The 18470-nt window shown below is 41.3% G+C and overlaps 1 protein-coding gene across 3 annotated transcripts in view; it reads left to right on the plus strand.

The window, feature by feature from the left end:
- Positions 1-18470, plus strand: part of grip1 (glutamate receptor interacting protein 1) — a 398944-nt gene that overhangs the window by 324903 nt on the left and 55571 nt on the right. For all 3 annotated transcript variants that reach the window (XM_036577554.1, XM_036577553.1, XM_036577555.1), the window contains exons 10-11: positions 5275-5421; positions 9943-10092. In XM_036577554.1, coding sequence (XP_036433447.1) covers positions 5275-5421; positions 9943-10092 — 297 coding nt within the window. The remainder of the gene's footprint in view (positions 1-5274; positions 5422-9942; positions 10093-18470) is intronic.

Here is an 18470-nt window from a genome sequence, read left to right on the forward strand (position 1 = left end):
AAACTGGAGTTCAAAAATAATTAAAATATACAGAGAAAACGTGACTCCTAACAATCATACAAGACCCGCTAGACCACCAAAAGTGTCTCCATCAGATAAACTGTACTTAAAACATTCATCTTTGAAAGAGAGGAGAAAATAAAGCTGCTTCAGATCTAAAAAAAAATCCACAGGTGTTTCTGTCCATCCTTCCACTGTGAGAAGACATCTCAGCGCTATGAGTCTGAAAGGATGTGCAGCTGTCAAGAAGTTCTTACTGAGAAAAAGAAATAAGACAAAAACAAACAAACAAACAAAGAAGCTGCTGGTGTTCTCTGAACAATGGACTGTTCACCCCTCGACCAACTTCTGAGACTGAACTTTGGTCTCTTGGAAAGAATGAAATAAAAGCAGCGAACAGACACAAAATATTATTCATTTATTTATTTTGTTATTGAGGTTTATGTGTACTTTTCTGTTAATTGTTATCTTCTTTTTTCCTAATGTTGGAAAATGAATAACGTCTGGCGTCTGGTGGTCTCTGACTTTTACACAGTACTGCAGTTTTCCTCATAATATAACCTGATTAGTCTTTATTATGTTATTATTATGTCTTTGGAAATCAGCAAGAAAACATGCTCATATGTGTTAAAAACATTTTTAAAGCTAGGTGTCAGGGGCTCTATAAGAAGCATTAAGATGTGCTCTAAGCCTAAGACCTGGGATAGAATGAGACAAATTATGTGCTGCCACAGTTCTGAAGCTTGAGTGACATTTGGATCATACCTATCTGTAGCTTGATGTGTATTCACACAAAGCTCTCCTGCAGGCTGAATCCTGGTGGAGTTCTTGATGTCTGAGTGCACTGTTTGACTACATATACGCTGCTAGTGATAAAGACTCACCCACACACTTTAGATTTTGATGTCTCTGCCTGTAGATAGCTGGAGCGCAGATACTGCTCTTTTAGGGAGAGCATGCTTCCTTTGTGTGTCACCTCTCTGTGGTTATTTGCTGTCAAAGCCTTGTTTTGTCGGTTGACAGGCCTTAATTAAGCCGTACGCCGACAAGCAGTGCGATAGTGTTAGCGCTACAGCGTTTGTCAGAAGTTAAAGATGACACTCTCTGAGTGTATACATGCTCAGGATCTGCAGTGTTTGCCCTGTCATGCCTTATCAGGTACGGACTGCTATCTCGTTGTGGAAGTCAAAGCACCTACATGCCTGCACCTCCAGATAGAGCAGGATTTATGCGATTGGGCAAGCGGTGGACCGAGACCGTATCAGTGCAAAGAGATTAGTCAACAGGAAAGGAACCCAGGAGAAACTCCTGAAGGTCTCCAATGTTGCTACAACTGTGCCATTGATTTTTCACAGCTTTGCAGGGTCCTAGTCAGCCTGAGACAATGAATTAAAGTTGAGGCGTATTGACATTGTAGCAGGGAGCCTCATAGAGATCTGTTCAAACTGTTATTCCAGGAGTCATAGTTCTTTGTATCTGTAAATGCGCTGCTAGCTTGCAGGCTAGTGCAGGATGCTGCACTAGACTTACCTTAGACAGGCAGAATAGAAGGTGAAAAGGCCAGCAAGAGGCCAATCCTTCATTTCCCTCAATGGCTCATTACTGTCTTGGCCTTGGCCATTCTCCTACATTATCCAGCTGCTGCCAGCCTGTCTTCCCCCCAGCCTGCTGTGCTTCTAGCTATGCACAGACCAGACTGATCCTACAGACAGCTCAAACGATCTCTTGCCTCCTCTTGATGTAATAGAAAGCCTCCATGTAGTTGACCTGTATTCTCAGCCGTATTGCTTACAAGGTCAGCAGCTGTAGTCATGTTTGAAAGCTCTGCACCAAGCAAGAATTTGATATGATACAAAAGCCAAGGGGCATAATGGAGAATTGAGGCACAGAGCCTGCTGACACTTATTGGGTGATACTAGAAAAACTCAAGTAATGTTTACGGCACAAGCTTTAAATCAACAGTGTGGCAAAAAATCCTCATTTACAGTTTTCCCCCTTACCCCAAGTGTAATCAGCCCACAAGTAATGGAAACTTATACCTCACCATTTAGCATTGTCCACACTGTACGCATTAGGCCTTGTTTACACATATGGGTAGTTTTCAGTCTTCATTTAGAAATAAATCTTAGTTCAGAGCAGCAGTGTTTTCAAAAATCTTTCTGTCCACATGAGAACACAACTCTAAAACGCTCACATTAGCATGCCAGGCCAGTAGAAGGTCATAATATCTCATTAAATGCGACGTCAACTGCCTCAAGAAGAACACTGTGAGCATGCACACTGCGTAAAATATAGAGTGCGCTGCAAAACTAAAGCAGAGATTTTCTAACAAAGGAACAGCAGCATATTACAAACACTGTAGGCTTTGACTCGCAGACCTCTGTAATTAGATATTTCACACAGATTCAAAGCCTCATGGCTGAAAATAAAAGCTTAAAAGCGAAAGAAAGCCTACCACATGCAGCTGTGAGGTTGTTTACGTTGCCTTGGCTACGCCAGTGACTCTGAAACGTCCACAAGTGATCTGCCAAATCAGACAGAGAAGCTGAATTTTTCTAGTTTTTCACTCCACCTGAATTATAAAGATTTTTTTCCAAATCTTAGTGGTTAATAAATTGCATGGCTTTAGAATCATTGGGGTATTTTTATTAATAATTGGAATCGTGGTGATGCCCCTTTTACAAGAACAGAGCGTAGTGCATTCTGATGCTTCTGCACTAAGGTTTAATAAAAAAATTAAAGCTAAATTCAGTGGCATCACTCAACCCCCCAAACTAACCCCCTTACTGGAAAATCACCTCAAAATCAGTCATACTCAGTTATCAGTCATATTTCAGACAGAGTTTTACATAGTTCATGAAAACAGCTACAGGCATACACAGGTTAACAGTGTGATGTTAATGTTTTCAAAAAGCTGTGCTTTGTCTGTCCATGAAAACACTGAATACAGAGTGTACATAAATGTCCATTTCAGTGACCGAAAACACTGTTTTTGTGTGGTTGGGAGGCTGAAATGCAGGGAATGTGAATTGCTTGGATATCACGGCAGGGCTTATGTCTCACATATGCCACAAATTATATCAACTTGTCAAGTAATCTCAAATAGACTTTGTGTTTTATGATTCTGTACAACACACTCTTGTCTATAAAGGTGGTAGGTAGTTTGCATTGCTGAAAGCAGAAGTGGAAGCCTGTCTATAGAAACAGCATGTCAGAAAATGTTTCTGTCTGATGGACTACATTTCAGTATGGGATAAGTTGTGTAGTTTTGATTTGTCTGTAAAGTGTCACTTTAAGTGGGCAAAATGACTTGTAGCTGGGCAGGTCATGTGGTTCAGGCTCCTTCTCAATGAGGGCAGTTGTGGAGAGATTACTTGTAAACATATATTTATACAGATATTAGTCTAAGGAGGCTGAAGCTTGCCAGCTGTGGTGCACATTAGCAGCATCACATAATGCTCCACCAGACACACACATTACCGTGAATGGTAGCTCACACATATACGCTACTCACCTCCTCACACCAGCAGTGCAAATGGCTGAATGGCCCTGCAGACCTGCTGACTGCAATGAGAACACACACAGGTTTGTTTTTATAACAGTGCCAGGACGTAGGGTCATATATGTTCCATATATGTGCTCCCTGCTTCATTATTCAAGTTCCAGTCAAAATGGTCATTAAGTTCACGTTATTCATTTTTCATGAGATATTTCTGAGAGGATGAAATATAGTCTGCAAATAATCCACCTGCAAAAGGAAGGAGAAAGTCAAAGAAAAACAGGAGTTTCTGAAACTGGAAAAGTTCTTGGATAGATACAGAGAAAGTGGGACTTCTAACAACTATGTATGACCTGGTAGACCACCCAAACTGTCCCCATCAGATAAACAGCACTTCAAGCTTTCATCTTTGAAAGAGAGGAGAAAATCAAGCACCACTTGCTTGAAAAAATTGATAGACGTTTTGTACATCCTTCCACATGGTGAAAGACAAGTAATAGTTGTCATCTGTTCAGGCTTGATTAGCTATAGCATGCTCCACTTAGCCTGTCCTTCAGCAATACACTGCTGCACCATTCTCTTTCTTTCTTTCTATCTTTTCTTTCTTTTTTTCTTTCTTTCTTTCTTGCTCTGTTGCTCTCTCTCTGTCTATCTCTGTCTCTCTCTCTCTCTCTCTCTCTCTCCACACTCTTTGTGCATGTACACGAGATCTGTGCTAGCACTTAAAGCCAGTGCGCAGCTAAAATTAACTCAGGCCTGCAGCAGTGGGGGATCGATGCTGGATGCAGGTGTGTGATGGTGGGAGGTCCTGTGAGGACCCTGCTGTCTGTCCGAGAGGAAAATGGAAGTGTGGCTATTTTCTGTAACCGTTGTAAAGGCTTGGCTAAAGCAGTGGCAGTCAAATTATAGTGCAGCAAACTTCTCTGACAAAATTGCTTTGTCAATGAGTCATAGGTTGAATTACATGTTATTCCACGTGTACTCTGAACCCAAAAATGGGATCTTCCTCACAAAAAAATCCATCTACTATCACTCTTGGTCAGTGGTTCTTATATGCAATATAAAAAATTTCTAGACTTAAGCTTTACCTCAGTAACTGAAAGGAAGTGGTTTTGCTCTTTCAGTTTTTACCAGTGAAACATTCAGCTTTGTGAAAGAACACTTAACACAGTTAAAATGGCCTTGAGGTACAAAATCCAGCTCCTCTCACTCTTGATCAAACTGTAATGCTTCTGAAAATATTTTACCCAAATGACTCCTCCTGTCAGGACGCCGCTTTATTTGTTAGTGCTTGTAATTAAATTTAATTAATTAAATGTACAAAAGTGTGAATGTAAACATGTATGAATTTTCCTAAATGCTGAGATTATTTGTGAATTTTACCATGAAGGTGGAATTTCGCCTAAAGCATTGTATTTTTATTGTATTTGCTTTGAATGTCTTTTGCTGATGTGCTGCTTTCCAAGATAAAAAAATACAACACACATTTTTGCAAATGGGTTCCGTTTCACTGAATAAAAAAGAGAATGTATTCTGTATTTTGGTAAACGTGTAACAATTCAACATGCTTTATTTTGCAAAATATCTGTGGCAGATAATCAAGGCAAAGAACAATTTTAGGTGAAATTTCCCTGAAACGTGAAAAATTTAAAATTCACAAAAATAGCCACTGATATCCCCTGTGTAAATGTTTGCACTGTACTCTGTGTGTGTATATGCTGTTGTTCGGTGCTGCTCGCTCACCTCCTCTCTCTCTCTCCTCTCCGTGTGGTCAGTCAAGGTGCAGAGGAGCAACCGGCCACTGCCCTGGGAGTCCGGCACCAACAACAACAGCAACTTCCTCCCCTCCCAGCACTATAACACCTACCACCCCGACCAGTCCCGCAGCCAGGCCAAGCAGAAATCCTCTCCGAACAACCCCTGTAATGACCCTTCCCTTTCTCCTAAACCCTTCATCCTCATCGTCTCTCTTCTTCCTGTCTTGTCTTGAGCTTTGGCCTCATTCGGCACGGACTGTTGTACTTGACAGTGTCATAAGCATTCATTCTCAGATGTGTCTTGATTTTTAACAGTGCAAGACTCCAAGACTCATCTGTTGTTAAATTGCACAAAATTTAACGTGCATGTTAAATCATCGCTCATTATTTAAAGGGATGCATTGATATGGAATTCTGGGGCTGATAGCGATTAACACCTGTGGTTGAAAAACGAACCAGTAACTGATCATTTTACTTTTATCACATCATAATCCATATATATATATAATGCAGTGAATGTTAAACAGGTTAAAACTCTGAAAACCTTTGTTTAGTTTTACATTGCTGTAATACAGCTAAATCGGATATGTCATTGGGAATATTAAATTATTTAGCAGATGCTTATATCTAGAGCTGTTTACAATGTAGTGTGAAGAGTCTTGCCCAGTGGCTCTTATTGGTATAGCAGTGATTTACTTGCCTGGACAGGGAATTGAATTGTATGACACTGGTGTTATCCACTATGCTATCCATTCCAGTAAGTGATTTATTCATGAAAGAATCTTTGAAAGTAATGGCGATGTCCATAATGAGTCACTATACATGCATCAAAACATGCCTAGGCAAAAATGGGATGTCAAATTATCAGTCCTTACGAGACGGCAGAGTAACCTAAAGCTTTATTCTAGTGAAAGTATAAATACACTACTGGATCTTTCACTCAGTTATAGACATTTGTTGAGGAACATTAATGAGAGAGAAGCTATTAAAACCAACAGCAGTGCAGTTTAATTTTTTGAATGTGGCGGTTTCAAAGCTGCCAATGGAAACAGACTAAACTAAATTACAAGAGGTTAATTCAACTCAAAATTGCCATTTGAATGTTGGAAATCGTCAAAAATGTTCCCATAACGTACAATAGTTGAGTAATATGTGGAATATATTCAGTTTTATGTATGACACATTTAGTTTATTTGGGTCAAAATAAAATGTGGGATTACAGTGTACCCACCTAGTTTTAACTATTGACTGTAATTCCAATATGCAACCTATAACAATAATACATTTTTAAAAAAAATAATATTGGCCGTTGATATGTATCATGCACCCCTAATTACTTTGTCAGGAGTTTTAATGAGTTTATGACTATTCCTGCACTGTAAAAGAATGGCTCATCAGTTCAGTTCAAAAAATTACTGTGATTGAAAGAATCATTCATTCAGAGCATTATTTGGTTTAAACAAAGCAAGTTAATTTACTTGTTACCATATGATTTAATTTTTAGGTTGATCTGATGAGCCAGTTTTCAGTGTATGTTGAAAGTGAGGGTCGAATGTGTGTCCCTTATCCTGGCTGAAGTTGTGCGTTTGTGCTGTTGTGTGCGAGTGGTTTTTTTCCACTGCTGAGGAGAAAGTAGAGCAGAACTAAACTCCTGGCTCTCTCATTGTCCCTGAAATGCACTGAGGCTACTGAATGTTTTCCGCTTTCTTTCTTTCTCTCTCTCTCTCTCTCTCTCTCTCTCTCCTCTCTCTCTCTCTCTCTCTCTCTCTCTCTCTCTCTCTCTCTCTCTCTCTGTCTCTCCCCCTCTCCCCCCCTCCCCTCATTGCTCGTCCTTTATCCTCCGTCCGTGGGCGTTGCTGAGCTTTTTTCCCTACCAGAGGCAAGCGCATTAAGGCAAGGTGCAGAGCGGTGATACAATGTGAGACAAGCGTGTGGCAATTGAGCTTTGCTCAGGCTGTATAGTTGCTTTTTGTGGCTTGATTTATCAGTGTTCTCTAGAATAGACTGCTCTGATCAAAACACAGGCGGCATTTACCAGGCCTGGAGCTGAGAGAGGCTATTCACTCAGCTTCTGTATGGCTGTGATACTGGACTTCACATGGCCTGGCTGCCTCTTTATGCACCAAGGGGCAGGGAGTCCTTTTATAGCCTCACGCTGTGGGGGCTTCTGGGACATGTAGTCAATTGTAATTGATAGCCTGAGCCCCTGGTCTAATAATGTCCTCTAATAGGCTAATAAGGTGGGATGATACCACACTATCAAGATCATCTATTTTCATAGGAGCCGTTTAGTCGCTGCTGATACTCCTCACCTCCCACAACGCCCCCCCATTTGCTCTTCTCCTGGATTTAGCGCTCCTTCACCTGAAACCCTGCCCCTGCGTGATTATAATCGGCTCATCGCTATAAATTCCAGCCGTCGTGGCTGTATTGATCTTGCATGTAGCTCTCTCGGCATTTCAAGGGCAGTGTGTGCATGTTCTTAACTGCTCTTAAGCCTCCTCTTGTCGTCTCATTACGCCAGGGCCGGAAAGAAGAAGCCGCAGCCACTTCATTGGCCAAATTGCCAGACGCTTACGCATAATTTACCATAAGCCCGTTGCGCTTTGTGTCAGTCATGCATTTTTTTCACACTCACTTTCATTTGCTGCTTTCGATTTGACTTTTCAAATTCCATTTGACATTTCTTTTGTTTGTGGCACCTTCTGCCCGTAAGGAATGTGTCCTTGTCTAGTTTTGCTGAAGTTTGCTCCCACACTTAATTAAATTTTTCTAAATTTCTGTACATCACAGTCATTAAAATGAGTAAACAAAGTTATTCTGAATGGTTTGTTCTGAAATGCTCCACTCTAGAGAAAGTAAGTCAGAATTTTTCACTACAGTGGTGATAAGAGCCAGACATCCAAAGCATTTAATGCCTCCAAATGCTCCCGCACAGAAAGCTGTTACTTGAGATAGTTAGTAATATGCTGCATGATGTCTGACACATATGATCGTTTTAAAATAATCTTTTGGAAAAAAATTATTTTTCAAAATACATTCGTGGTAAAGTGGTACATGTAGGGCATTATAGGGCAAAATAGTTCCCAAAGAAGCTTATTTTTTCAGATTTGCTGCCGTTTTACCATTATCAACATTACATATAAAAGCTCAGAATGATCAGTGGTGGTTTTGGATAGTAAATAGAAAAGCTGCATTTGGGTTGGGTGGTATAACAGTAAAAATACTGCCTGTGCTCAAAAGTAACGGCTGCAACTCAAATTTATGATGCGTCAAGTGAGTGTAAGGGCTCACTGCTAGGTGCCGCTGGTAGAAAGAGGGGAAAAATCAGAGCCAGGAAAAACTAAGCATGAAAGCAGCTCAGCGACGACAAAGAGCTACACAGACCACAGAACACATTCAGTTCAGTCATTCCACTTTGTGCTCCCAGCTATTCTCTAAACGGTTGTCATTAACATCAGTTAGCTGAAACCAACTATGTGCCGTGTCATCTACACTTGTATCAGCAGAGCACCAGTTAGTCAGAATCAAAGCTGTACTGTGGTGTGTGGCATCACTCAGGTCTTTAGCCTGCTCACTTAGCTAAACTTAAGTTAGCTAAGCTTAAGTTAACTTGCGTTAAGTTAGCTACAGATCCAAACATGACAGAACAGGTTTAATTTTGATTTTCTGTCTCTTTGCAATACCAGTTGCTCGACTTTACTAACACAGACTTTGAATCATTATAATCTAAATCTCTGTCGGTGCTTTAAAGTCGAACATGTCCCCCCGCTTCACGATAATACCAAATACCTCAAATATTTGAAGACCATTTGAAGGTAAGAAACAAGTGGATACCACTCAAACCTATTGTAGACGGTGTTACCCCTGGTCTGTAAGTTTCTCTACAGTGAACCATTTCACGTCACCCTGAATGCCTTTGTTTACACCTCACGGTTTGAATTGGGCAGATTTTTTTTTTAAAAACAGTGGAATATTCCCTTTGATGAAACTTTATCCAACATTTAGAAGGTGCTTAATGCTTTTAATTCATTAACATTTGGATTAGGACGAGCTCACCCTTTGCAGAATGCAGGTGGACCGGTAGGCCTCATTAGCTTGCTGCTAAAACTCTGGCAGCTTTGTGCAGCTTAGCGGTTGTAAAGAAAACGAGTCTTCTTGTGCCAAGAGAGAGCAACTGTTTCAACAGAGCTACACGCGTATATAATCTGTTCTCTACATGCGCCAGACGTGCTGGCTAAATGAAATGTATATTTGGGGTAGCATCATCCTGCCAGTTTAGGATTATATGTTCATTTTTTACTTATTTATTTATTTATTTTTTGACACTTGGTTTGAGTTTGCAGCGTTTGGTCTGATCAGTATTTGCTTTGATTTGGGCTTGTAGTTTGGGAATAGATCATGGTTCTGTATAAGGACAGCTTTGAGGCTTTGGAGAGTATTTTTGAGTTTGGTTTTTGACATCAGAGTTTCAGACTCATCGTTTTTATGCGCTATCAAACAAGAGCGGGGAAGTGCATTGATTTGCTCAGTTTTTAAGTACGTTTGCAAAAAACAGCTATGCTCTGTGAGCTGAGTTCTGTTATTTTTATGCTGCCTTGAGTCAAAATGTCCTTTTATGAATCCTCTGATGTTCTGAAAGTCCTGATTTCTCTCTCTCTCTCTCTGTCTGTCTCTCTCTTTTAGCTCTTGGTTCGTCCTTCTCGCCCACCTCCATGAGTGCCTACAGCCTGAGCTCCCTCAACATGAGCACACTGCCCCGCAATATGTATCCCACAAGCCCCCGTGGCACTATGATGAGGCGCAAGCTCAAGAAGAAGGACTACAAGAGCTCCTGTAGGTTTTCCCTCTGTTCTCCGATATTATCCAGTGAGCTGTGTCCGCTGTCTCTTTCTTTGTATCTGTATTGCCTGTGGCTTTCTAATTGACAGTCCTCCTTCTGAAGTAGCTTCATTAGAATATGCTTTAACACTGTATAAGCTCGAAATCGAATCATCCAGTAATGCACAGACTGACTCAGCGAAGTGCACTTCACTGATTTTGAGCTACAGCCTAATGAATGTTTTGATGTAATTTTCACTTCAGCTACTGCGCAGTAGGTCATAGCTCTTGAGCTCATCGTAGCCATAGCTCATCGCCCTCTGCCCATTTGCTCTTTCATCCATTTTTAAGACTTTTCCATTTTTCAGAATGGCTGAGGTAAACAAAAATGGCTGTTTGCTATTGATTTCCTTTGGCCTCTCTCTAATGTATCAGCGCCTGGGTGCTGGCACTAGCAGTAGGCTTGCCGCAAGTGAGTTTTAAAATCGCTTTTCCGAGTCTTATTGTTTTGCATGACCTGCCATGCGTTGTGTTAAACAAGAAGGCAGCTGGGTTTTGAGTCAGTGTTTAATTAGGAACATGAAGGGGCAAAATCCCTAAATGCTGTACTGTCAGGAGTCAGACCCACTGTTTATGTAATTAATTTCCAGTCAAACCAATAAGTACACGTTATTTATTTCCCAGGAGGTATTTCTGAGGAAATTAGATATAATTCACTTGCATAGGGAGTTGGATGTCAAAGGAAAGTACAGAAAAAAACAGGAATTTCAAAAAAAAATAAAAAATTAAAAGATAAAAAGAAAGTGGGACAACTGTGCAAGACCTGGTAGACCACCAAAGCCATCAGTTAAACAGCAGCAGAGAAAATCAAGCCCCACTCTTACTACAGATCTGAAAGAATCCACAAATGTTTCTGTCCATCCTTTCACTGTGAGAAGACACTGAACACTGTGGGTCTGAAAGGATGTGTAGCTGTCCAGAAGTCCTTACTGAGAAAAGGAAATACACAAAAAAGAAGTACGTTTGCAAATCGAACAAAGAAACTGCTGGGGTTCTCAAACCAATGGACTGTCAGACCTCAACATCACTGAACGTGTTTGAGATTACTTAGATTTTATGAAGCAGACAGTGCAACCAACCTCTAAGACTGAACTTTGGAGGTGTGGAAAAATATCCCTGCAGATTTCTTTCAAAGCTGAAAGCAAGTCTGATGAAAAGAATGGGAGCTGTAATTAAGGCAGAGTGGACACACTAAATACTGAGAAATGTGATATATTTAGTTGTTGAGGTTTATTTTTCTGTTAAATATGTTTCTGCTTTTTTCTTCATGCTAAAAATGACTAATTGGAACTTGCTAACCGTTTTGAGTGGAAGTTTAGTAATAAAGGGTGCTCTGTGACTTTAGCACAGCACTGTATATCCAATTATATTGGGATGTGTTTGCAAGCAAGGAATCACCACGGTTCATATTATTTTTCCTAAACTCTAGCTTCAAAAATTAGAGAGGTTTGGATTAAAGCTCTGATTTATTAGGTGCTACAGAAGTAATCAAGTAAAGTACAGATCCTCACCGAAGCTAAAAGCCTTTCCACCTCTGAACGCTACTCAATTTACACAAGTGGCAGTGGAGGCTTGTGGATTGCTTCAGGGTCAGGAATGTGAGTATTAAGAACATTTCTACAGTTACAGAGAGGTCAGTAAAACTTAGTGTGATCAGCCACTTGCAATTACACTTCCTCTGGGTTTTTATCAACAAAGGCCAACCTTTCATATGATGTTCTGCCCTCTGTCCTGGTCTGCCACACCAGCTGAAACTGAAACAAACAAGCAGAATCTGAAAGAAATTTCACACAGAGAGGAACAGAAGAGGCTTGGAGATAGAGACAGATATTGTAAAGTGGAGTTATATTTGTGTATGTTTATTTGACGTGGTTGAAGTGAAGGGTGGGAGGAAGGGAGAGCGAGAGAGAGAGTGAAAAAATGGAGCACATTTAGTATTCTGCTCTCAGCGCTCATATCCCATGCTGTGGAGCGAGAGGGGAAAATTACACCTCTGGCTACCCCATAATTAGATCCTGTAAGATATTTCACATTGTTCAGCCGAGCAGCCTGCCTGGCACAACTCGTCACCTCTGCAGCAGATAATTACCCCAGCCACAACACTGTTTCTGACGTAGGGCTTTCTTATCGCCACAGCCTGCGGACCTGACCAGTAAACAAATGCTAGGGGGGTAGAAAAACAACTAATCGTCAGCGCTAATCGCTGTCCCTGCTGGACGTGGCGTGCTGTCAGGATTCTGTTCCTCATTTGTTTATGTTACTCCTCTGTTTTCCTTCATTAAGGCTGACGGTGGGTCGAGTCTCGCCGGGCAGCTGGATAGTGGTTAAGATGCCAGTGTTGTGGCGTGTGGGTGACGTGAGGTTTGCGGTGATTGAGCGGTAATTTGAGCCTGCCACTGGAGGGATCGGCCTCCCGCTGGTCTCTGAGCACCTCATTAATTGTTGTGTTCACACAGGGGTTGAAGTGAGCCTGCTTACGTCAGTGGCTGAAATGATTCTTCAGGATTGGAATAAACTATCAGCTAGCCCAGCGGTAATGAATCCTATACAGTCCTCTCATTTGTGGATGTGCAGTTTATGCAGTGCAGTGCATATCCAACTGGATGGTGATTCTGGCACAAAATCATTCAGCCCTAAAATGATTTAAAGAATAAATCTACTGCATGGAAAAAAGTCACTCATTAGAAAACAAACCTAAGGCGAGCCCAGCGTTGTATATCAAAAGTCTGAACCCAGCCCAATACCTGATATCATGTTGGGCCCCATTGGGCTTGGGTTAGGCCCAAAAAAGGCAAAGCATGACAAACCAAGTTTATTTCTATTGCACATTTCACACACAATGCAATTCAATGTGCTGCACAAATAAAATGAAAAAATAAAAGAAAGTTGATTATGAGAAAGATGTGATTATGAAAAAGTTCAATTGAAATAAATTGTATCTAAAAAAGCTAGATAAAGTGCAGTGTGATAGTATGAACTGCAGTGTAAAAGATAAAAGTGTGGTGTGAAATTGTCTCTATGAGCTACAATCAGTGCTTTAAAACCCGTCAGAAAAAAAGAACATCATAAGTCTGAGTAATCAGAATAAATCAGTCAGAGACATGCCCAGAGCATTAGGTGTGTTTTTACGTAGCTAAGACGCACAAAATTATGCTGGTGAACTCAGCAACAGCAGACAACCTGTCAGAGCAGGGAAGACCACATCAGTGGATGAAAGAAAAGACCTTTCATGATAAAAACTGGACTGTTAAGTACATAGCTCTATCAAAGACTATAAAGCAAAGAATGAAACAGCATGACTTCAGAGGGTTCACCATAAGATGCAAACCACTGCTAAGCCTCAAGAAAAGAAAGGCCAAGTTATACATTACGTAAAAATTACATAAAAGCTTCTGGGAGCTCTGAGACAAAACCCTCTGAAGTGAAAGTTAACCTGTACGGGTGACGAAAGCAAGTGTGTTGAGAATAGAAGGAACCTCCTCATGATCAAAAGCAAATCATATCATTTGTGAAACATGGTGACATGGGCATGTGTGGCTGCCACTGTATCTGGCTCACTCATGTCTTTATCGATAAAGTGCTTTTAGATGAATTCTGAAGTGTATAGAAATGGCTTAACTGCTCAAATCTAATCACCTCAAAATTCAGCAGATGGTATTTCGGCTTGCTGCAGGACAGTGACTCTAACCATATTACTAAAAGAGATTTTCAAAGCCAGAAAGTGGAATGTAATTGGTTGGCCTGGTCAGTCACCCAACCTGAACCCCATTATCAAGCATTCAGTTACTGAAGACTAGAATGAAGGCAAAAAGCAGACAAAACAAGCAGGAACCGAAAATGCAGCAGTACCGTATGCTGCAGAACAGGTGGTGTCTTTGGTTTGCTGTTTCAGGCAGTTATCAACTGCGAAAACACTAAACATGACAAATTTGTGTTAATTTGTCCCATTACTCATGAACCTGTTAAGGTGGGTATAAAAAGGTCTGTATATAGATGCAGATACCTTCAACATCCTTCTCCTTTAGCACAGTCACAGGGGTTGTTTATTAGGGATGTAACAATACATCATATCATCTTGATTTGTATCACACCATTTCATACTGTATCCTTGTAACGTGACTGGCATGTTAGCTTGGAGCTAACATATTAGCTTGTGGCAGGAGCATAAGATCAGAGCACTGTATATCACATCTTTTGTTTCAAATATTGTACTTTTATAATGTTGAAAGCTCTGATAAACTGAAAATGGAAACATTAACATATTAACATCAGGCATATTTTCAGCCACTTCTTTTTTTTGCTGTATTGAAAAATGCATCAGATTTACACATTACAGCATGAAGAGTTACTAGGCTAACTAACTGTTAGCTAGGTCCTTAAACGGTGACTAATCCACTGAGGAGAAAGTACCTGTAAGACGATTAGGCCTCATCAGCATCCAGTGTTGTACCAGTTCCGTGTTGTACCAGCATCCATTACTCATCCAATTTGAAAAATCCTTGACTTTTTTAAAATAATTAAACGTGTATTGCTCTACTTGCTACTAAGTGTTTGTGCTACTCATTTTTTAGCCCCTTAACATCAGAGCTATAACCTAGTCAAGGTTTATTTATTTATATAACGCTTCTTATAACATGCAATGTTGCAGAGCAGCTTTACAGAAAAAGTCTGGGTCCAACCCCCCATGAGCAAGCCAACACGACAGTGGCAAGGAAGAACTCTCTAAGAGCAGGAGGAAGAAACCTTGAAAGGAACCTAGACTCAAAAAGGGGAACCCATCCTCCTCTGATTGACACCGGATAGCAAACAGTAACACAAGCAAAATGAACAGAGAATAAGGTTTTAACATTAGTATAAAATATTTAAACACAGAAAAGGGGAAAAGCAGGTGAAGCAATGTCTATGATTAAATAGTTTCATTCAGTGTAGCAGCAGTATCATCAGGAGGGTTAGTGGCATGCTGGTGAGGTTTGCACAGTATTATACAGCAGGAAGCTCCATAGTGGTCAAACTGGTTCAGGAGACAGGCGAGCAGTGAGCACCTGATCGAGGCAGATGAAGCAACAGTATCAGACCACAAAGGATGGGCAGTTGTTCAGCTGAGCAAAGAAACACACAAAGTTAGTTCTGTTAGGAGTGACTGATTACCGTATACAGTGTTAACAGAGCAGCAGAGACTCCGGCAGGTCTTGCTATTACAGCCTAACTAAAAGGGAGAGCCAGAAGGTAACAGAGACATGAGGGCTCCCTGAGATGTCAGTGCCCCTCCACTCCACCGTCGACTTGAGTGAGCATGTGAGAGCAGCGGGACGACGGCACCAACCCTCCCAGTTTACCAAACAGTCCCTGAACCCCAAGATCTGCACCTTTTATCTAACAAGAAAAACTAATTACCAAAGGCTCGACTAAACAAGTAGGTTTTTAGCCTAGACTTAAGAGTACGCCTCCCACAATGTGTTAACTTAGCCAAAGTATGCAACTTTTGTCTTATCTGTGGTTAACTGGATGTCCGTTTATGAACTCTTGAAAACGTCAAAAATAGTCGCAATGTACATCCCTACTTTTTACGGTCACACTGAGGACTCGTTTTAGTGAAAAGAATAAATGGAATCTGACCAAAGCGCATCCATATGCAGTATGGACATGACACACATGTTAATACAAGGTGTAATCAGTCTCATTACTTCTTTTCAAATACAACATGAAGTACAGAGCCAAAACAACAAAATTGTCCCTATCCTGTTCTGCATAAATTATGACTTAGAAAAATATCATGTTAGTAAAAATAGCATGGTAATGTAAGAATGGGCTTGCAATTGCTGAAAAAGTCTTGTTCACAGACAAAAACTTCCAGCGAGTACGCTGAAACAGAGCCAAGTTCACTAGAGATCTCTCTCCTCCCACAGAGACAATTACCAATGCAGATGAATAGCTGTTAATCTAAGTGACTCATTAGAAAACAATAACTGCAAATGAACAATTCCCTTTTCTTAAATTTTGTAGTGTGTCCAATCCTGGCTAGGACTCCGGTGCCTGTTAATCCTTTTGTCCGCTGTAATTAGAAAAGTGAGCATGGCTAACGATTGAATAATACCAACCCCTTCTGAAGGCATATTGTCCCCTCTCGCTGTTGAGGGCCATTAAAATCTGTCTTAAATGATGGTCTGTTGTGGATCACAGGCTTCGGTTCAAAATTCAGTGTTATTACGTAACACAGAGGCCAGGGATGGCGCACTTTGTGTTAGTCATCCTGTACACAGATGAGATAGCCCTGTAGCCATGGCAACAACCATATAAACACAAGCTGCCAATGATAGACACTGATAAGGTGGGCTAGGAGGGCACAAGAGAAAGAGCGAGCAAGCAAAGGACAATCATTTTGAAGTTGTGCTTGATTGATGCTCCCTTGTAAAGGGTTATGGAGATGCTTTGTTGAATGTTCCTCTAGAAGATCCATTGTCGCAAGCTTGTAGGTAATGAATAAAGCTTACTGACACTTTTTCTGCCCACAAACCCTTCCAGACAAGACAAGTGCAATGTGCCAGAGTGCAGCAAAGTCACCGGTCATAGAGCCCTGACACTGCCAGCCAGTCACGACACAATGGGAGACAATAGAGAAGGTCACACTATGTTGCTCCAGTATTACACACACATAGTCAATAGAGCAAAGGATGCGGAGAAAATAGTTTGTCCTTTCCACACAATTCTCCACATAAATAAACACGCACACAGATGCCGTCCCTCAGGAGCGTCCGTGTTGAGCTAATGCTATCGCTTTTCCTGCATTCTGTTTACGTCTCTTTTGGGCCCGCCGTCATGCTAATTCAACAGAATTTTCCTCCGCCTGTGTCTCTGCGGTCCAGCTCAGACATCTCCGCGCTAAATGTAGCATGACGAAGGTAGCAGCACATCTCCTCCCTGGGAAACATTAGCATAATGTAATTGTTAGGTAATGCTCAGATTCCTCGGCGCAATTTCCATAAGGTGTCATTTGAGGCATTAATACGTTCTGCCGAAGCCAAATCCAATTAAATCGAACTGCATTTAAGGGCCGTGCCGGCTCTGAAGGTCTCCGACACTCTCTGATAGGCATGGACTAGGCCTCGCTCTAGGTCATTCCCCTCACTTCAAAGCGTTTGACTCCCTCTTGTACCCGTTTAATCCTCTTTTAGATGGGAGTTCTTGTTTTCCTGCTTTTAGAGGAACTAGACGTTTTGTGCTTTGTATTTACTGGAGACAAGATTCTTCCAAACTCCTACACATGTTCTCCAGCCTATAACTGACTCATGGATCTGGCAGTGGAGAGCATCAGTGCCAGGGGGAAGGAGGGAAAAAAGAACGACTTGGCAGTGATTCATCGAAACTCTGCAGCCGACGACCCCTTCAGGTATTCAGACTTGCGCTCTTGTTCTGATCTGTCAGAGCTTTTCTGCAAATGGAACACTGCATTCAGCCCAAGCCTCTCCTCCAAATGAATGGGCTTTAAAGGAAAAGTTCTCTAAGACCAGTTTAGACACCCAGACAGCCATTCATGATGGCCTGATTGAGTCAAAAACAATCAGTAGCATTCAGTTCTCTTTATTGTGTTACTTTCGACTGGCTCAGAGGTCAAGGATGGTGCCAGATTTGATAGCATTTTTAGTAATCCCAGGTAAATCTCTGCATTGTCGAAAGCATTACAGCATTTTCGTCATGTACCAAGACGGGTCTTCTCTTTAACTTTCTCCTGCGTCCTATCCTCCTTACAGCAAAGGAGAGGTGCATGCTTTTTTAAACAGTAAACATGTCTGGCGTGGTAAATCCAGCCAATGTGAGCTGGAGCCATCAATTGCGGCAAGAAATGCTCCTGAGTCCCAGCAGAGAGCAATCCTGGATATATAACAGGATCTTAAAGAGCACGGCAGATTCAGGTCGATAGCCTGCAGGCAGATTTCTCTCCACACCAGCTGTGTTAGCCTCAGAGTGGTCAGTTGTGACCACTCCTGCTGAGAGTGAAAGCTCTTGATACTTACCAAAATCGAGTGCAATCTTGGGTGCTTCTAGCAAACTCTGAAATTTTTCATTATGTGCTCTCTGGAAAGGCCTTTCTGGAAAGCGTCTGCAATACATGTGCAGATATTTATGAAAGATGTTATTATAAGGCTTGAGCAAGCCAAATCACTTCAAACATGTCAGCCCACATCCACTGAAATAGTCATTTACAGTGATGTGTTAGGTTGGCATTGTATCATTTTATTCCCCGTTGGGATCTTAATGGTTCAGGTTGGAATTCAAACCTCAGTCATACTGGCAGGTTTGGCTGGAGGAATAGTTTAGCAAGATACACAATTTTC

This window comes from Colossoma macropomum, unplaced genomic scaffold (genome assembly GCF_904425465.1).
Source record: "Colossoma macropomum unplaced genomic scaffold, Colossoma_macropomum, whole genome shotgun sequence".
Taxonomy (NCBI): Eukaryota; Metazoa; Chordata; class Actinopteri; order Characiformes; family Serrasalmidae; genus Colossoma; species Colossoma macropomum.